Source organism: Somniosus microcephalus, chromosome 5, assembly GCF_052327205.1.
Source record: "Somniosus microcephalus isolate GS21.2 chromosome 5, FLI_Smic_1.0, whole genome shotgun sequence".
Taxonomy (NCBI): Eukaryota; Metazoa; Chordata; class Chondrichthyes; order Squaliformes; family Somniosidae; genus Somniosus; species Somniosus microcephalus.
This window is the reverse complement of record NC_140991.1, coordinates 11,626,633-11,647,820: the sequence shown is the minus strand read 5'-3', so window position 1 is coordinate 11,647,820 and position 21,188 is coordinate 11,626,633. Positions and strand designations below refer to the sequence as shown.

General features: G+C 48.7%; 1 protein-coding gene across 1 annotated transcript in view; it reads left to right on the top strand.

Annotated features, from left to right (window-relative positions):
* LOC147116884 (cation channel sperm-associated auxiliary subunit theta-like) overlaps nucleotides 1–18,875 on the top strand; it is a 42,294-nt gene extending 23,419 nt beyond the window's left edge. The window contains exons 3-5 of the mRNA XM_085987098.1: nucleotides 3,008–3,200; nucleotides 8,171–8,262; nucleotides 18,674–18,875. Coding sequence (XP_085843224.1) covers nucleotides 3,008–3,200; nucleotides 8,171–8,262; nucleotides 18,674–18,832 — 444 coding nt within the window. The 3' untranslated portion in view covers nucleotides 18,833–18,875. The remainder of the gene's footprint in view (nucleotides 1–3,007; nucleotides 3,201–8,170; nucleotides 8,263–18,673) is intronic.
* The last annotated feature ends 2,313 nt before the right edge of the window (nucleotides 18,876–21,188 follow it).

Sequence of the window (21,188 nt, the reverse complement as noted above, 5' to 3'; positions counted from 1 at the left end):
GGGTCTATATCTGAGGTGGAGTGCAACTTCCACCCGCCCACTAACTGTTGTCCCTGACCCCATCCAGGGTCAGGCTAATTTGGGCGGGAGGGAGCCTTTCTGTTGCAAGCGGAGTGCCCATCCTGGCTGGTTGGGGAGAGGGAGGGAGGGAGGGGAGGGCGGAGGTGAGAGTAATTTTGCTGCAGTATTTCACGAGGTTATTTTTAAATCTCTACCTTTGTACATGGAACGGCACAAAGTCATGGCATCATACAGCCCATCGCGCCCAAGAGCTATCCAATTAGTCCCACTCTCCTGCTCTTTCGCTATAGTCCCGCAAGTTATTCCTTTTCAAGTATTCATCCAATTCCCTTTTGAAAGTTATTATTGAACCTGCTTCCACTGCCCTTTCAGGCAGAGCATTCCAGATCATAACAACTCGCTGAGAAAAAAATTCTTCATCTCACCTCGGGTTCTTTTGCCAATTATCTTAAATCTGTGTCCTCTGGTTACCGACCCACTACTCTTTCAAATCTCCTCATAAATATGAACACCTCTATTAAATCCACCCCTTACCTTTCTCTGCTTCAACAAGAACCCAGCCTCTCCAGTCCTTCCACGTAACTGAAGTCCCTCATCCCTGGTACCATTCTAGTAAATCTTGTCTGCCCCTTCTACAAGGCTTTGACATCCTTCCTAAAGTGTGGCGCCCAGAATTGAACACAATACTCCAACTAAGGCCTAACCAGTGTTTTATAAAGGTTTAGCATAACTTCTTTGCGTTTGTACTCTATGGGGGCGGTAGCTGAATTATCGCTGGAGATTTAGCGCCCGGCGCGGAAGTACCGCCCCGGCCGCTAAATTCGGCTTATCGCCCCGGCGAGGAAGCGGAGCACTATCTCAGGCGCTCCACTTCCTCTCAGGGCGGTGTTGGGGGCGCAAAGCGCAGTAGCACCGGAGCGCTATGCAGCCACTCCGCGTAGTGCTGACGTGTTTCAGCGCCCCTCCCCTTCCATTAAAGGAGAGGGACGCTGCGAGCTCTGCGGGGCCTCTGATGGCCCACACTAGCCCACCAGGGCGGCGTGGTGCCATGGCTGCTGTGGCCACGGACCACGCCAAGGGATGCCATGGAGGGCCGACCTGGAGGTCAGGCACAAAATATAAAATGGCAGCGCGGGTCACAGCCACACCTCCCTTTAATTAGCGCCCCACGAGTGGAGGTCGTTCCGGTTCGCGACCCGCGAGGCTGTTGCTGACACCGTCAACGGCAGCCTCGCGGGGCGCAGCTGAATTTCTGCCATGGGGCGGTAAGGAGTCACGGTGGGGTGCTAAGGGGTTGCGCCGCACAGCGATGACGTCATCGCTGGCGGTGCAGCCACCTGGGGGCGCTATCGGCAGGGGCGCGGCGCTATCGGGTAGCGCCTCAATAGCGCCCCGCTGAATTTCTTGGGAGGTGCTATTAGCGCTACTGCCTGGGCAATAAGCCCTTTGAGCCCCGTTAGCACCCCCCCGGAGGCACTAACGGCAGGTGCAAAGGAGACGAATTTCGCGGCCTATACCTCTATTTATAAAGCCGAGGATCCCGTATGTCTTTTCAAAAGCTTTATCAACTTGTCCTACAAAAGTAGAACAAGTGTTTTCTTTAGCCTGCGATATTCCACCTATTGAGTTACCAAGCTTCACCCCCAGTTTCTGTGGAGTTAGCCGATCTCAACCAGGACAGCACTTAAGGCATTTGGGCCTCGGCCATTCCGGGTTAGGGAGGAGAAGAAAAAGAAATAAACCAGGGTTTCTGCTCCTGATTGTTAACTAAAGACCTACAGCTGAGATGTACACCAGCGCCTCAATGTCAGGCTCGGTTGTGCTGCCTTTCATGGTCAAGTATCCTGCCGACAATATCGTGCCCACTTCTGGGTGCCCTACTTTAGGAAAGCTGTGGAGGCCTGAGCGAGTGTACAGAAGAGGTTTACTGGTGTGATACCAGGGTGATACCACCTAGAAGGACAAGGGCAGCAGATACATGGGAACACCATCAGCTCCAAGTTCCCCTCCAAGTCATAACCTGACTTGGAAATATATCATCGTTCCTTCATCGTTGCTGGGTCAAAATCCTGGAACTTTCTACCTAACAGCACAGTGGGAGAACCTTCTCCATATGCCGGCCTTGCCAGCGACACACATATTGAGAATTAAATTTTTTAAAGTTTCGATGAGTGACTACAGAAAATTGGGCTCTTTTCACTAGAACAAGCATAACAAACTTTATAAATCACTGGTTAGGCCTCAGCTGGAGTACTTGTGCATCCCTGATTTCAATCGCCCCCACCATTGGCTGCCGTGCCTTCAGCTGCCTGGGCCTTAAGCTCTGGAATTCCCTCCCTAAACCTCTTTGCCTCTCTATCTCTCTCTCCTCCTTTAAGACGCTCCTTAAAACCTGCCTTGCCTGTCCTAATCGCTCCTTATGTGGCTCGATGTCAAATTTTTGTTTGATAATCGCCCCTGTGAAGCTCCTTGGGCCATTTTACTAGGTTAAAGGCGCTATATAAATGCAAGTAGTTGTTGATATGCTGATGGGGTTAGATAAAGTCGGGTGGGAGGAGGCTCGTCTGGAGCATAAACACCGACATGGACAGTGACGTAAGAAAACTACTAGGCACTTGGTCTAAGCGTTAAACAAAACTTTAATCAACTGTTTTACAACATGGAGGTCTAGTTGTGTCCTTCACTAGTTCCTGTTAAGAATGTCCTGCGCAAGCTGGGCCCGTGCCCGAGTATTTATACTCTCCCTGGACAGCGCCACCTGTAGGCCGCTCAGTATTATTTCATAAGTCTTTCTTTCATGAATGACAAGATTCATGTCAGACCCGTTGGACAAAATGGCCCGCTTCTATGCTGTACATTCAATGTAAAATAGGGGGGAGGGGAAATGTTTCAAGTAGAGGCTGTAACCTTTTAACAAAACAAAAAATAATAAAAACATTTCTTCCCCTCCCCACCCCGCCCCCGCCTTCCCCGCTTCTGATTCCAGGGCACCACCCAGTTTGCTGGATTCTTCATATTTCTGTTTCTCATTGGCTTATGGTACATTATCACGTCCATTGGCAGGCGAAACCTCATCATTGACTTGAATGAGGACAAGTACGAGTTCTACATCTACCACTACCTTCAGCACAAGGGACCCCTGGAGGAAATCTATCTCAGGCTCAAGGCCCAAAAATCCGGTGGGTGAAATGCGGGCCCGGACCCGAGCGCTTTACACCTCTGACGGCGAGCAGCGCTGGTCGACAGCTAACGCGGTCAGCGTAAGAAATAAGCCAGATCACCCACACCCCCCGTGTATATGGCTCAGTCCCATGCCTTTAGGACGACAAAATGGTGCCTCCTCCACCTAGGACAACGTTGTCGCGTGCATTGGCCACCAGTCACATATGATAATTGGGGCTCCAGAATAGGCAAATTGGGAATCAAGATGCAGTTAATTGGGAATCCAGATGTGACTAATTGGCAAGCCAGATATGGATAGTTGAGAATCCAGATGTGGGTAATTGGCAGTCCCTATATGGCTAATTGAAAATTCTAACGTTGTTAATTGGGAATTCAGATGTGGATAATTAGGACTCTAGAATAGGCTAATTGAGCAAACAAGGGGCGACCTTTACCCTCGCCTGAAGCAGGCGTTAGGCCCTTTGTACATTTAAATAAGGAGTCCAATGCCTGCTTCAGGTCTCCGTTGTAACATTGGTTTACCCCGAGGCAGCCAGCGCCAGCACTGGGAAAACCGACCCCAGACATCGCCTACATAAAATAAAAGGTTAAGTACTCACCACAAACACCGTCCCGATTGTCGGCCGCTCCCATCCCTCCAACCTGACCTCCAGGCCTCTGATCCCTCCCCGATCCAACGCCAGAGTGCAATAATGTATCCAGTGGGCCGCTGCGATTTGTCCGCTGCCTCTTCCCGTAGCGCCACCCTCAGCGTAATGACGCCCGAGGCCCAATATCAGGGGCTCCTCGGACCCCACCATTTGTCCGTGGGGTATTAGCCTTGCGCTGGAGGGGGAGGGACAGGCGCACACAAATTTAACCCCTAGTGAATTTTAAATGGGGCTCAATTCCGTCTGCATGCACTGGTCCATTTATCTCCTATCCCATATAAGTGCACACACTGTACTTTTAAAGCCAGTGAAAATGCTAACCAAAGCAATCTTTGCAGAGAGATAGGCAAAAAAAATTCAATGTCGTAAAGATCTATAAAATGGCACCGTGGTACAGGAAGTTATTCAAGTGGGGGGAATGAAAAGGACTGTGGTAGGGGACAGTATAGTCAGGGGGCTAGATACTGTTCTCTGCAGCCACAACCGGCAGTTCTGAAGGTTGTATTGCCAGGGTTAAGGGCAGCTCCTCGCAACCGGAGAACAACTTTAAGTGGGAGGGGGAGGACCCAGTTGTCGTGGTCCACGTAGGAACCAATGACATACGTAGAACTAGGAATGAGGTTCTGCTGAGAGAGTTTGAGGGGCTAGGGTCGAAATTAAATTGCAGAACCTAGCAGGTAATAATCTCTGGATTGTTGCCTGAGCCGCGCGCAAATTGGCAAAGCTACAAACAAATTAGAAGGTTAAATGCGTGGCTGAAAGTGTGGTGTGAGATGCAGGGGTTTCAATTCATGGGGCACTGACACTGGATTTTAGAATTCAGCAAAGGCGGACCAAGAAATTGATAAAGAAAGAGAAAATAGAATATGAGAGTAAACTAGCAAGAGACTTAAAAACAGATTATAAAAGCTTCTATAAGTATGTAAAAAGGAAGAGATTAGCAAAAGTAAACGTGGGTCCCTTAGAGGCAGAGACAGGAGAAATTATAATGGGAAATAAGGAAAATACATTAAATGAATTCTTTGCATCAGTCTTTATGGTAGAAGACACAAATAAAATTCCGGAAATAATGAGGAACCAAGGGGCGAGTGAGAACGAGGAGCTTAAAGAAATTAGTATTAGTAAACAAATAGTACTTGAGAAATTAATGGGATTAAAAGCTGACAAAGCCATTGGACCTGATGGCCTATATCATAGGATTTTAGAAGAGGTGGCTACAGAGATAGTGGATACATTGGTTTTGATCTTCCAGGATTCCCTAGATTCAGGAAAGGTCCCAGCGGATTGGAAGGTAGTAAATGTAACTCCGCTATTCAAGAAAGGAGGGAGAGAGAGAAAACTGGGAACTACAGGCCAGTTAGCCTGACATCAGTAGTAGGGAAAATGTTAGAATCTATTATTAGGGACGTGATAACAGGGCACTTAGAAAATCATAAACATGATTGGGCAAAGTCAACATGGATTTATGAAAGGAAAATCGTGTTTGACAAATGTTAAGTGTTTTTTGAGGTTGTAACTAGCAGGGTGGATAAGGGGAACCAGTGGATGTAGTGTATTTGAATTTTCAGAAAGCATTCAATAAGGTGCCACACAAGAGGTTATTACACAAAATTAGGGCTCATGGGGTTGGGGGTAATATATTAGCATGGATTGAGGATTGGTTAATGGGCAGAAAACAGAGAGTAGGAATAAACAGGTCATTTTCGGGTTGGCAGGCTGTAACTAGTGGGGTGCCGCAAGGATCAGTGCTTGGGCCTCAGCTATTTACAATCTATATCAATGACTTAGATGAGGGGACTGAATGTAATGTATCCAAATTTGCTGAGGATACAAATTTAGGTGGGAAAGTAAGCTGTGAGAAGGACACAAGAAGGCTGCAAAGGGATTTAGACAGGTTAAGTGATTGCGCAAGGACGTGGCAGATGGAGTATAATATGGAGAAGTGTGAAGTTAACCACTTTGGTAGGAAAAATAGAAAAGCAGAATATTTTTTAAATGGTGAGAGACTGGGAAATAATATGTTGGTATTCAGAGGGACCTGGGTGTCCTTGTACACGAATCACAGAAAGTTAACATTCAGGTACAGCAAGCAATTAGGAAAGCAAATAGTATGTTAGTCTTTATTACAAAGGGATTAGAGTATAAAGAGTAAAGAAGTCTTACTACAATTATATAGGGCCTTGGTGAGTCCACACTTGGAGTCTCCTTACCTCAGGAAGGATATACTTGCCTTAGAGGGAGTGCAACATAGGTTTACTAGACTGATTCCTGGGATGGGGGATTGTCCTATGAGGAGAGATTGAGTAGACTAGGCCTATATTCTCTAGAGTTTAGAAGAATGAGAGGTGATCTCATTGAAACATATAAAAGTTTTAAGAGGCTTGACAGGGTAGATGCAAGGAGGATGTGTCCCCTGGCTGGGGAGTCTAGAACTAGGGATCACAGTCTCAGAATAAGGAGTTGGCCATTTAGGACTGAGATGAGGAGTAATTTCTTCACTCAGAGGGTGGTGAATCTTTGGAATTCTCTACCCCAGAGGGCTGTGGAGGCTCAGTCGTTGAGTATATTCAAGACAGCGATCGATAGATTTTTGGATACTATGTGAACTAAGGGATGTGGGGATAGTGCAGGAAGGTGGAGTTGAGGTAGAAGATCAGCCATGATCTTATTGAATGGTGGAGCAGGTTCGAGGGGCTGAATGGCCTACTCCTGCACTTAATTCTTATGTTATTACATTATTAAATATTGCAGCCTCGATTTTCCTCCTATTTTTGTGATGGATTCTGAGGAAAATGGTGGAGGAAGATGGGTGGAAGAGGACCAGTTCCACTTTCCCACCAGTCCTAACCCCGCTGTGTGGACAGCCTGCCACCAATCCCACCGACCGCATACAAATGAGATTTAAATGAGGCACTGAGGGCCAATGTTGGATTGTCCGTCTCTATCGCCTGTGGACCAACTCATAAAAATCAACGTCTGTATGAAAGAGGCCATTTCTGGTTGCTAGGCAGCGCTAGACATATGGAAGTAGGTTAAGGGGCCATATTATTAGCTAGTATACTGTCAAAAATACCTTTTTGGTTTTTTTGGGGGGGGGGCGTCGTCTGCTAATAGCTTCAGCACTTGTGCTGTGGCTGTGGAGATTTCTTTGGACCTTCAAATACGAAGCACAAGACGCACAATGGCGGTGTAAATTGGTTATGGCCTGGTTTAGAGCGCATAGCTGACAGCTCACTTCCAGCGCTCGCCTGAACCTGGAAGGCCCAAGACTTGCCCGAAATGAGGCTCCGGGGCCTCATTTTAATAATCGAGGCGAGCGGCCGATACCTATTGTGCCTCAAGAGGCAGCTGGGACCGAACCAATTCGGGCCGCTTACTACGCCTCTTCCTACATCCACCACAGTAGGGTACATTGTACCTGGTGTGTGAGAGGACATTGATGGAAGAGTTAGAGTCCATGGTCAGGGAGATTGTACAGGGTCTGTGGGTGGAGATTGGGTACAGAAATAATCTAAAAGGCTAATGGAATGTTGGCCTTTATATCGAGAGGACTAGAATACAAGGGGGTAGAAGTTATGCTACAGCTATACAAAGCCCTGGTTAGACCACACCTGGAGTTCTGTGAGCAGTTCTGGGCCCCACACCTTAATATATATTGGCCTTGGAGGGAGTGCAGCGGAGGTTTACCAGAATGATACCCGCACTCCTGGGGTTAAGTTATGAAGAGAGATTACACAAATTAGGTTTGTTTTCCCTGGAGTTTAGTAGGTTAAGGGGTGATCTGATCGAAGTTTTCAGGATATTAAGGGGAACAGATAGAGTGGATAGAGAGAAACTCTTTCCGCTGGTTGGAGAGTCTAGGACTAGGGGGCATAGTCTAAAGATTAGAGCCAGACCTTTCAGGAGTGAAATTAGGAAACACTTCTACACACAAAGGGTGATGCTAGATCAATTGTTAATTTTAAATCTGAGCTTGATAGATTTTTGCTAACTAAAGGTATTAGGGGATATGGGCCACAGGCGGGTATATGGAGTTAGGTTGCAGATCAGCCATGATCTCGTTGAATGGTGGAACAGGATCGAGGGGCTAAATGGCCTCCTGTTCCTATGTTCCCATGTTCCTATGAATGAGGTAGAGTCCATGGTAGGGTAGATTGTACAGGGTCTATGGGAGAAAATTGATGGGTGGGGTAGAGTCCATGGTCTCAGCTGTGGGAGGAGTGGGCTTGATGTGCTAAATGGCCTTTTCTCATTCTGTGCTACATCATTATGATTTCTAAACATAACCATAATCCTTCTCCAATGGCCTTTTCCAGGACAGGGCCATTTTTTCTACAAGCTGATCCTGAATGGCACTTACATTGAAGTATTAAGTCTGACTGGCATCAGGTTCTCCAGCAATCCAGAGGTAAATTTTATTTGTATTTATGTGGAGTAAGTAAATACCAAAAGCTGTCAAGTGTCATAAAGAAACCTGCACTCAATGGGTCAGCTGGTTACAACAGATCAGGTTTGAACCTGTCTGCGCTGAGTTAGCCAGAAACCATCACCTGACCTATCTACAAAAACACCAAATGTCTTTCCGCTACCTCAAGCACATTACCCTTTAATGTGTGATCCACATTCTCACTTCATAGGAGCATAGGAATTGCTAGACAACAAAAGACCAACGCCCATCTAGTTCACCTTCTACCATCCTGATAGTCACACAATACAAAGATAATGGTGTAAGATCATAGCAATCAATCTCTATCAATTAGTCTACAACAGACCCAGACATGAGGTGAGGAAAAGCCCCAGAACTTTGGGAACCATAGGTCCAAAGTCACCTGTTTCTCTCAAACACGTTACACTCACCACATGTCGGCCGGAACTTTAATTGGGAGGTGGGTTGGGACCGGGGGCGCTGGGAAGTGGTCGCGAACCGTGGGAGAATGGGTTTCCCGCAGGCCCTGCCAAATTTAACGGCAGGGTCTGATTTGCATTTCAAACCTCTGTTTCTCAACCACAGCCAGCCAGGTGGAGAGGCAGGCGGGTAGGCCAGTGGCAGTAGGAAACAGAGAGGAGGAAGGCAGGGATCGGGTGGAGGCCAGGGGGGTGATCAGGGGCCAGAAGAGGATCGGGGTGGGTAGGGGCGATCGGGGATGGAGCATCGGGGGGGTGGGAGAGAAGATCAGGGCTGGACTCTGGAGCATCAGGGGGGAGGGAGAGAAGATCAGGGCCAGGGCATGGCGGGGGGGGCGGGGAGAGAGAAGATCGGGGCCAGGGCATGGGGGGGGGGGAGAGAGAAGATCAGGGCCAGGGCACGGGAGGGGGGAGAGAGAGAAGATCAGGGCCAGGGCATCGGGGGGGGGGAGAGAGGGAGAGGATCAGAGCCCCAGTGCATGGGGGTGGGGGGGAGAGAGAAGATCAGGGCCAGGGCATAGGGGGGAGAGAGAGAGAAGATCAGGGCCACGGCATGGGGGGGGGGAGAGAAAAGATCAGGGCCAGGGCATGGGAGGGGGGAGAGAGAGAAGATCACTAGGGCCAGGGCATGGGGGGAGAGAGAAGATACTTAAGGAAGTGGCCCTAGAAATAGTTGATGCATTGCTGATCATCTTCCTGTTAAGCCTGTGTGTTATAATGAGAATTACTACACAGACCACAAGAGTAACTTTTAACAGGTCTTTACTAGTCGAAGGTCCGGGCTGAACTGCCCAATAAATCATTACGCAGCACTTATATACCGGTTTGGTCACCACCGGTATTACAGTATACAGCAGCCAAGATAAAGTAGTGCAACTCTTAAAATAGTTCTCTTAAAGGTGGAACGGTTACATACACCACAATCCTCCCTTTTTAGCTTAACAGTATATATTCCCCATTAACATAACATAATAACATATATACACAACTTCATGTAAAAACAGTTCACAGATTCAGTCTCTCTGGAGGCTTCCTGACTCGGTCCGGATAACGTCTCGGTGGTGCAGTAGTTTTCGGTGGTGTAGTAGGTTCTTTTGGCAAGGTCGATTCGGCTTGAATGCCAGTGTCGGGTTCATCTGATTCCAGTATCACCGGATCGGAGGTAGATCCTATGGGTATCTCTGCTTCATCATTAGGCGTATAGAGTTGTGGAGTAGGTTGTCCCTTTTCGGATGACTCTATGATCTGGTCAACATGGCGCCTTATTATGCTTTCACCAATGTCCACGGTATACATCAGCGGTCCTAGTCGTTTGCAAATAGTTACAGGCTGCCATTTCTCGGTACGGTAGTCCCGGGCCAAAACTTGTTGACCTATCTGGAAGGTTCTAGTTGGCCTTTCATTCATGCCTTGAAATTGCCGGTTCTCTACGTCCCTTCTGATGTTTGGCTTGATCAAATCCAGCCGGCATCTTAGTCTTCTATTGAAAAACATCATGGCGGGAGTTTGGTTTGTAACCGCATGTGTTGCATTCCTGTACGCCAACAAGAAGTTATCTACCTTATGTTGTAGATTTATGTCTTCCTTACCCATGGCCTTTATGGCCTTCTTGAAGGTCTGGACAAACCTTTCAGCTAATCCATTGGTGGCGGGATGGTATGGGGCGGACGTGTAGTGCTTAACCCCATTGTTTTTTAAGAACTTCCTGAATTCTTCGGACACAAATTGCGGTCCATTATCAGAACAGATCTGTTCCGGCAGCCCATTCCTGGCAAATATGGTCCTTAATACTGTGATGGTTTTTTCCGCGGTGGTGGAGGACATCTTTATTACCTCCGGCCACTTGGAGTGTGCATCCACCGTGATTAAGAACATTGAGTCCATAAATGGACCAGCAAAGTCGATATGTACCCTTTGCCATGGAGATGAGGGCCGCTCCCATGGATGTAGAGGAGCTTGTGGTGGGGCGTTTTGGACCTTCTGGCATCCTAGACAGCTCTTGGTCATTTCTTCGATGTCTCCATCGGTACCTGGCCACCACACAAACGCTCTGGCTAGGTTCTTCATTTTCACTCCACCCAGATGCCCCTCGTGAAGCTCCTTTAGCACTTTATGCTGGAGTTTGGGTGGAATCACCACTCTGGATCCACACATCAAAGTTCCTCGGCACACTGACAGCTGTTCTCTTCTTTGCGAGAATGCTGGCAACAGTGGTTTGCCATGTGCTGGCCATCCCTTCACCGTTAAATCGTAGACTCGTGAGAGAGTCGGGTCATTTCTTGTTTCCTTTTCGATCGTAGAATTTGTTACTGGTAGACATTCCACTATGGTTGAGTGGAACATCTCCACTGGGTCCACTGTAGGCGCCTCTTCTACCGTTGGCAACGGTAGGCGCGATAAACCGTCAGCATTCCCATGCTGTTTTGATCCTTTGTATTCTATGTCATATTGGTGTGCCCCTAGGAAAAGGGACCACCTCTGTAGCCTTTGCGCTGTCATAATGGAAACGCCCTTTTTAGGGTTGAATATGGATACCAACGGCTGGTGGTCTGTCAGCAGTGTAAACTTCTGGCCCTGCAGGTAATGATTAAACTTCTTTACTCCCCACACCAGGCTGAGAGCCTCCCTATCTATCTGAGCATAGTTGCGCTCAGCGGAGGTCAATGATCTGGATGCAAATGCGACTGGCCTTTCCGAGCCATTTGGCAACTTGTGTGAGAGTACTGCTCCAATACCATAAGGAGAAGCATCACAAGCTAAACGAATAGGTAGCGTTGGGTTGAAGTGAGCCAACACTTCCTCTGAGGTGATCAATGCCTTGCTTTTGCGAAAGGCCTTCTTACAGTCCTCGCTCCACTTCCATGGTACTTCTTTCTGCAAAAGAGCATTCAGCGGGTGCAGCACCGTGGATAGATATGGCAGAAACTTATGGTAATAGTTAATCAACCCTAGGAACGACCTCAACTGGGATACATTTTCCGGAGCGGGAGCCTTCACAACAGCTTCGATCTTGTCAGGTGACTTGTGCAGCCCCTCCTGGTCAATGACATGACCACAGTACGAGATCCGTTTCTGAAAGAACTCACATTTCTGGCGATTAACTCGAAGGCCATATTCCTTCAACCTGGTGAGCACCAGTTTCAAATTTGCAAGGTGTTCCTCATCGTCATCTCCTGTAATCAGGATATCGTCCAAGTAACATTGAGTGCTTGGAATTCCCTGTAATACCTGCTCCATGGCCCTCTGCCAAATTGCTGGAGCCGAAGCCACTCCAAAAACCAGTCTATTATATCGATACAAGCCTCTGTGCGTGTTGATTGTGAGATACTGGCGCGACTCTTCCTCAACTTCCATCTGTAAGTACGCTTGCGCCAGGTCTATCTTGGTGAAGCGTTTCCCGCCAGACAATGAAGCAAAGATATCCTCAATCCGCGGAAGCGGATATTGCACCGTGTGAAGCACCGGATTAACTGTGATCTTGAAGTCTCCACAGATGCGGACCTTCCCCGGTTCCCCTGGCTTGTTGCTCGATGAACGCTTCATGACGGGAACAATGGGCGTGGCCCACTCACTCCAGTCCACCTTAGACAGTACTCCTGAACGTTCTAGCCCTTCCAGCTCAGCTGCCACAGTAGGTTGTATCGCATAAGGTACTGGCTTTGAAAAATTTTGGGTTTGCATGTTCTGCAATCTTGATTTTTGCCTTAATTCCTCTCAGTGTTCCCAGTCCCTGTTGGAACACCTCTTTAGCCTCATCCAATATTCTGGACAATCGTTCAGGTTTGACATCTTTCTTTCCGGAATCTACCGTTATTGCGTTTAGGGAGTGCCAGTCCATATTTATTTTCCTGATCCACTCCCGTCCCAGAAGTGGTGGACCTCCCTCAGGTAGTACATATAAGTCCATTCCTTGGTGTTCTTTGCCCTTGTGTACCACCTTGACTTTTATCTTTCCGATGGGGTATACTCTTTGCCCCGTGTATGTCTGCAATACTATCTCCGTATCCCGTAGGGGAATATGTTTGAATAACTTTTTGTAATCTTGCTTATTCATGACCGTCAACGCCGATCCGGTGTCCAATTCCATCTTCACTTGGACTCCTGCTATCTGCAGTGTGACCCAGATAGTTTGTAGGTCAGCTTCCTTGCTCACATTGTGAATTCTCAGACTACCCAGTTCCTTGCTGTTGGAGTCTGAATCCGAATTCTGTTCATCCGAACTCTTCTCAGCCACCTTATGTACCTTTCTGCACTTTTCCTGCGGTGACTTTTTGTTGCTGGTCTTCTTTCCTGACCGGCATACTTTAGCTATGTGACCAAGCTTGCCACATTTTCTACATTCCTGGTTTTTAAACCAGCATTGGTTCTGATTGTGTGTTGTCTTTCCACAATGATAACATTTCGTTGTACCCAAAGCCATTTGATCTACGCTGAGTACCGCTGCCTTCAGCTGCATTTCCGCAGTGCCTCTCGCTGCGGCTTCGTGCGATGCTGCAATAGTGACAGCCTTATCAAGTGTAAGATCATTCTCTTCAAGCAGCCGCTTTTGTGTTCCTTCTTTCGACAATCCACACACGAATTTGTCTCTCAGTGCCTCTGTCAGACTTTCCCCAAACTGACAGTATTTCGCTAGCTTACGCAGTTCAATTAAATACTCCGCGTTGCTTTCCTCTTTCAGTTGCGTTCTCGCATAAAATTTAAATCGTTCCGCTAACATCAGCGGTGTGGGGTTCAAATGATTTTTCAGGACATCAACAATTTTAGCGAAAGTCTGATCCGCCGGTTTAGCTGGTGATAGAAGATGCTTCAATAGCCCGTATGTCTTTGCACCCATTGAGTTTAGTAAGGTTAGTGCTTTATCTTCATCTGATATTTTATTTGCCTTACAATATATCTCTATGCGTTCTACATACGTGGCCCAATCTTCAACATCGGGATCGAAATCGTTGATGTTACCACGCTTAGGCATCCTCGCAATCTTCTTGAGAAACAAAAAGAAATTTTTCTTTTATTTTTTTTCCCCAAAATGGCAATTTCCCGCGCTTGTCTTCTTCCCCCGCCTACGAAAATGGCGGCTTCCCGCGTTTGCCTTTCTCCCCCGCTGGCTGTAATGGCGATTGCCGTATTGCTGCGTTCGCCCTCCCCAGCGGTTTTCAAATCGTGCCTCCCAGCCCCTCTTGCAGTCCGGTCCTTTCCCCCCCGGCTGCGGCTGAGTTCTCCGCGGGTTTTTAAAAAAAAATTCTCCTGCGCCTTACGCTGACCCGGTCGCTGCGCCTCGCGGCCTCGGTAGCTACCCGGCCTTTTTCACCGGTCGCGGTCGAGCTCTTTCTCGACGCTGTTGCGTCTCCCAGCCTGCTTGCAGCCCGGTCTTTTACACCGGCTGCGTTTGCATTCACCGCGGCTCCCGTGCCTTACGCTGCCCCAGTCTCAGCGCCTCTGGCCCCGACTTCTGTCCGGCTCTTTTCCCCGGCCGTGGTCGAGTTCTCCGCCCTTATATCCTCCGTTTTTCCCTCCCCTACTTCACGCCAACGTGGCCGCCTTGCTGCTCGTCGCTGATCGACTTACCCACCACCGTGATAGAAGGGATGATCACTGCCTGTTGCTGATGGAAGGCTTCGTGTCAGAATTCTTCCTTTGCTCTGCAGACCCGAGTCTTTTCTCAGCAGAATGATGAGGGCAGATGCCTCCTCTCGACGCCCGTTAAACTGCCTTGGATGTATCTCTGCCGCAGGGTAAGATCGTACTCGTCGCCACTGTTAAGTCTGTGTGTTATAATGAGAATTACTACACAGACCACAAGAGTAACTTTTAACAGGTCTTTACTAGTCGAAGGTCCGGGCTGAACTGCCCAATAAATCATTACACAGCACTTATATACCGGTGTGGTCACCACCGGTATTACAGTATACAGGAGCCAAGATAAAGTAGTGCAACTCTTAAAATAGTTCTCTTAAAGGTGGAACGGTTACATACACCACACTTCCAACATTCGATGGAATCTGGAACAGTACCTATGGATTGGAGGGTAGCTAATGTTACCCCACTATTCAAAAAAGGTGGTAGAGAGAAAACGGGGAATTACAAGCCTGACATCGGTAGTGGGGAAAATGCTAGAGTCCATTATAAAAGATGTAATAGCAGAGCACTTGGAAAACAGTGACAGGATTGAACAAAGTCAACATGGATTTACAAAAGGTAAATCGTGCTTGACTAATCTACTGGAATTTTTTGAGGATGTAACTGGTAAAATAGATAAGGGAGAACCAGTGGATGTGGTGTATTTGGACTTTCAGAAGGCTTTCGATAAGGTCCCGCATAAGAGATTAGCGTGTAAGGTTAAGGCACATGGGATTGGGGGCAAGGTATTGACTTGGATAGAGAACTGGTTGGCAGACAGAAAGCAAAGAGTTGGAATAAACGGGTCTTTTTCCGAGTGGCAGGCAGTGACTAGTGGGGTACCGCAGGGATCGGTCCTTGGACCCCAGCTATTCACAATATATATTAATGATCTAGACAAGGGAACTAGATGTAATATCTCCAAATTTGCAGATGACACAAAGCTGGGTGGGCGTGTGTACTGTGAGGAGGATGCCGAGAAACTCCAGGATGATTTGGACATGTTGGGTGATTGGGCAAAAGCATGGCAGATGCAATATAACGTGGATAAATGTGAGGTTATCCACTTTGGTGGCAAAAACAGGAAGGCAGATTATTATCTGAATGGCAATAGATTGGGAGAAGGGGAAGTGCAACGAGTCCTGGGTGTCCTTGTGCACCAGTCGCTGAAGGTAAGCATGCAGGTGCAGCAGGCATTTAAGAAGGCAAATGGTATGTTGGCCTTCGTAGCGAGAGGGTTTGAGTACAGGAACAAGGATGTCTTGCTGCAGTTATACAGGGCCTTGGTGAGACCACATCTTGAGTATTGTGTGCAGTTTTGGTCACCTTATCTGAGGAAGGATGTTCTCGCCATGGAGGGAGTGCAGCGAAGATTCACCAGGCTGATACCTGGGATGGCAGGAATGACGTATGAAGAGAGATTGGGTCGATTGGGCTTGTACTCACTGGAGTTTAGAAGAATGAGAGGGGATCTCATTGAAACTTATAAAATTCTGACAGGACTGGACAGATTAGATGCAGGAAGGATGTTCCCAATGGTCGGGGAGTCTAGAACCAGGGGTCACAGTCTAAGGATAAGGGGTAGGCCATTTAGGACAGAAATGAGGAGGAATTTCTTCACCCAGAGAGTGGTGAACCTGTGGAATTCTCTACCACAGAAGGCAGTGGAGGCCAATTCATTAAATATATTCAAGAAGGAGTTGGATATATTTCTTAAGGCTAAAGGGATCAAGGGGTATGGGGAGAAAGCAGGCACAGGGTACTGATTTGGATGATCAGCCATGATTGCATTGAATGGCGGAGCAGGCTTGAGGGGCCGAATGGCCTACTCCTGCTCCTATCTGCTACGTTTCTATCGGGGCCAGGGCATGGGGAGAGAGAGAGAGAAGATCGGGGCCAGGGCATGGGGGGAGAGAGAGAAGATCAGGACCAGGGCATGGGGGAGAGAAGATCAGGGCCAGGGCATGGGGGGGAGAGAGAGATCAGGACCAGGGCATGGGGGAGAGAGAGAAGATTGGGGCCAGGGCATGGAGGGGGGAGAGAAGGTCGGGGCCAGGGCATGGGGGGGAGAGAGAGAAGATTCTGGCCAGGGCATGGGGGAGGGGGCGGGTGTGGAGAGCGAGAAGACCAGGGCCAGGGCATGGGGGGGGGGAGAGAGAAGATCAGGGCCGGGGGGGGTGGGGGAGAGAGAAGATCGGGGCCAGGGCATGGGGGGGAGAGAGGATCGGGGCCAGGGCATGGGGGGAGAGAGAGAAGATCGGGGCCAGGGCATGGGGGGGGTAGTGGAGAGAAGATTGGGGCCAGGGCATGGGGGGGTGGAGAGAAGATCGGGGCCAGGACATGGGGGGGTGGAGAGAAGATCGGGACCAGGGCATGGGGGAGAGAGAGAAGATCACTGGGGCCAGGGCATGGGGTGGGGGGAGAAGATCTCGGGGCCGGACTCCGGAGCATCGGGTGGGGGGGGGGCGGGGGGGGAGAGAAATAAGGGCCGGCCTGAGGACCATTGGTAGCGGGGCGGGGGGGGGTGGAGTCCTGGAAGGCAATCGGAGGCCTCGTGGGGGGAGACCGGAGGCCTTGTGGGTGATCTCCGATTACTCGGGGGGTGGGTGAGGCAGGGATGCTGGATAGGCTCTTACCTCCTGGATGCAGCAGTCCTCGTCTTACCTTAGCTGGCGGGGTCCTCGAGGCCTGTGAAACCCAACCAGCCACAGTTAAATTTGTAATCTGGTTAAATCTGAGGCACGCCAGCCTCATTATATAATATTTAAATAGCTGGGAGCGGATTAGCTGCCCACACCCACCGTCCCACCTCCGTTAAAACTGGACGTGGGCGGGCTGGAAGCGGGTTGTAATCAGGATTCAGCTTTTTAACACTTTGACATAGAAACATAGAAGAGCAGGAGTAGGCTATTCGGCCCCTTGAGCCTGCTCCGCCATTTAATGAGATCATGGTTGATCATCCAAATTCAGTACCCTGTCCCTGCCTTCTCCCCATATCCCTTGATCCCTTTAGCCTTAAGAAATATATCTAACTCCTTCTTGAATATATTTAATGAATTGGCCTCAACTGCCTTCTTTGGTAGAGAATTCCACAGGTTCACCACTCTCTGGGTGAAGAAATTCCTCCTCATCTCAGTCCTAAATGGCTTACCCCTTATCCTTAGACTGTGACCCCTGGTTCTGGACTCCCCCGCCATCAGGAACATCCTTCCTGCATCTAGCCTGTCTAGTCCTGTTAGAATTTTATAAGTTTCAATGAGATCCCCTCTCATTCCTCTAATCTCTAGCGAATATAAGCCTAATCGACCCAACCTCTCCTCATATGTCATTCCTGCCATCCCAGGTATCAGTCTGGTGAATCTTTGCTGCACTCTCTCCATGGCAAGAACATCCTTCCTCAGATAAGGCGACCAAAACTGCACACAATACTCAAGGTGTGGTCTCACCAAGGCCCTGTACAACTGCAGCAAGACATCCCTGCTCCTGTACTCGAATCCTCTCGCTACGAAGGCCAGCATATAATTTGCCTTCTTAACTGCCTGCTGCACCTGCATGCTTACCTTCAGCGACTGGTGCACAAGGACACCCAGGTCTCGTTGCACTTCCCCTTCTCCCAATCTATTGCCGTTCAGATAATAATCTGCCTTCCTGTTTTTGCCACCAAAGTGGATAACCTCGCATTTACCCACATTATACTGCATCTGCCATGCACCTGCCCAATCACCCAACCTGTCCAAATCATCCTGGAGTTTCTCGGCACCCTCCTCACAGCACACACGCTCACCCAGCTTTGTGTCATCTGCAAACTTGGAGATATTACATCTAGTTCCCTCACCTAGACCTCCCACCCGACCCCAACCCACCCTTTTCTTGGGGTTAAAATTCCCCCTGTCATCTCTCAAATTACTCATTTACTGTATCCCAAAATATTATGTTAGGGACAACCCAGTGGCAGGATAAATACCAGGAGAGGAGATTTAAAATCAGCAATGACCCATACAACCAGGAGAGTCCAAGAATTCCTCCTTGCTGCATTGGTTGACCTCAGCTGAAGCAGCCTACATGGGCACTGAGCGAAGTCAGGTTCAAGGTTGGCCTTGATGTCCCTTCATATGATTGACCAGCTCACCGGCTCAGTTGGGCAAGGTGTTCGGGGAATCTGGTGCGTGAATCTGGGCCCCACCCTAGCAGCAGCCAGAGCCCTCTGAATATAATTGGTGGGATCCACCTTCTTCAAAGTCAAGTCAAATTAATTTCTAAGAAGCGAGTCTAAATGGGCGATAACAATTTTTTTTCAGATGCTTGAAAAGTTAGGAATGAAACTTGCTGCAAAGCTAAACCTGAACTACTTTGATTGTATGGATATATCGAGCAAACACATCATCAGGCACTGGCCACGTGACTTAAGGTCTCAAGCCACGAAAAAGGAGGCAAGTGTTTGGAGTGGACATGTATAAGAGTAAACATGTAATAAAAAACAGTACTGCTGAGTCGAAGGGCTGTCACGTCTGATGTTTGGAATCCAAACTCCATTCTGTATTACCTTTGCTTTCCCCTGATTCCTCAACCCCTCACAGCACAAGAATGAGAATACGTGTTTCACATATATAGGATTTAGGAAAATGCCTGCGATTCCCAGCCCACTATCGAAACTCCATTCTCAAAAAAATGGCACATTCCTGCAGTTTTGTGGATGGGATCTTAATTACTAAGAAGGACAAGGATTTGGGCATTTATCAATTAAAAAAATGGAGCTTCTTTCCTCCTTGTGTCCTGCAATTCATAGAATGATACAGCACAGAAGGAGGCCATTCTGAGTTGGGGAGCGTCTCTAGTGTGTGAGTTAGGGAGCGTCTCTAGTGTGTGAGCTAGGGAGCGTCTCTAGTGTGTGAGTTAGGGAGCGTCTCTAGTGTGTGAGTTAGGGAGCGTCTCTAGTGTGTGAGTTAGGGAGCGTCTCTAGTGTGTGAGTTAGGGAGCGTCTCTAGTGTGTGAGTTAGGGAGCGTCTCTAGTGTGTGAGCTAGGGAGCGTCTCTAGTGTGTGAGTTAGGGAGCGTCTCTAGTGTGTGAGCTAGGGAGCGTCTCTAGTGTGTGAGTTAGGGAGAGTCTCTAGTGTGTGAGTTAGGGAAAGTCTAGTGTGTGAGTTAGGGAATGTCTCTAGTGTGTGAGTTAGGGAGCGTCTCTAGTGTGTGTGAGTTAGGGAGCGTCTCTAGTGTGTGAGCTAGGGAGAGTCTCTAGTGTGAGAGTTAGGGAGCGTCCCTAGTGTGTGAGTTAGGGAGCATCTGTAGTGTGTGAGTTAAGGAGCGTCACTAGTGTGTGAGTTAGGGAGCGTCTCTAGTGTGTGAGTTAGGGAGCGTCTCTAGTGTGTGAGCTAGGGAGCGTCTCTAGGTCTCTAGTGTTTTAGGGAGCGTCTCTAGTGTGTGAGTTAGGGAGCATCTCTAGTGTGTGAGTTAGGGAGAGTCTCTAGTGTGTGAGTTAGGGAGCGTCTCTAGTGTGTGAGCATCTCTAGTGTGTGAGTTAGGGAGCGTCTCTAGTGTGTGAGTTAGGGAGCATCTCTAGTGTGTGAGTTAGGGAGCATCTCTAGTGTGTGAGTTAGGGAGCGTCTCTAGTGTGTGAGTTAGGGAGCGTCTCTAGTGTGTGAGTTAGGGAGCGTCTCTAGTGTGTGAGTTAGGGAGCGTCTCTAGTGTGTGAGCTAGGGAGCGTCTCTAGTGTGTGAGTTAGGGAGAGTCTCTAGTGTGTGAGTTAGGGAAAGTCTAGTGTGTGAGTTAGGGAATGTCTCTAGTGTGTGAGTTAGGGAGCGTCTCTAGTGTGTGAGCTAGGGAGAGTCTCTAGTGTGAGAGTTAGGGAGCGTCTCTAGTGTGTGAGTTAGGGAGCATCTCTAGTGTGTGAGTTAGAGAGCGTCTCTAGTGTGTGAGTTAGGGAGCGTCTCTAGTGTGTGAGCTAGGGAGCGTCTCTAGTGTGTGAGTTAGGGAGCGTCTCTAGTGTGTGAGCTAGGGAGCATCTCTAGTGTGTGAGTTAGGGAGCGTCTCTAGTGTGTGAGCTAGGGAGCGTCTCTAGTGTGTGAGTTAGGGAGCATCTCTAGTGTGTGAGTTAGGGAGAGTCTCTAGTGTGTGAGCTAGGGAGCGTCTCTAGTGTGTGAGTTAGGGAGTGTCTCCAGTGTGTGAGTTAGGGAAAGTCTAGCGTGTGAGTTAGGGAATGTCTGTAGTGTGTGAGTTAGGGAGCGTCTCTAGTGTGTGAGTTAGGGAGCGTCTCTAGTGTGTGAGCTAGGGCGAGTCTCTAGTGTGAGAGTTAGGGAGCGTCTCTAGTGTGTGAGTTAGGGAGCGTCTCTAGTGTGTTAGCTAGGGAGAGTCTCTAGTGTGAGAGTTAGGGAGCATCTCTAGTGTGTGAGTTAGGGAGCATCTCTAGTATGTGAGTTAGGGAGCATCTCTAGTGTGTGAGTTAGGGAGCATCTCTAGTGTGTGAGTTAGGGAGCGTCTCTAGTGTGTGAGTTAAGGAGCGTCACTAATGTGTGAGTTAGGGAGCGTCTCTAGTGTGTGAGTTAGGGAGCGTCTCTAGTGTGTGAGCTAGGGAGCGTCTCTAGTGTGTGAGTTAGGGAGAGTCTCTAGTGTGTGAGTTAGGGAGCGTCTCTAGTGTGTGAGTTAGGGAGCGTCTCTAGTGTGTGAGCTAGGGAGCGTCTCTAGTGTGTGAGTTAGGTAGCGTCTCTAGTGTGTGAGTTAGGGAGCATCTCTAGTGTGTGAGTTAGGGAGCGTCTCTAGTGTGTGAGCTAGGGAGCGTCTCTAGTGTGTGAGTTAGGGAGCGTCTCTAGTGTGTGAGTTA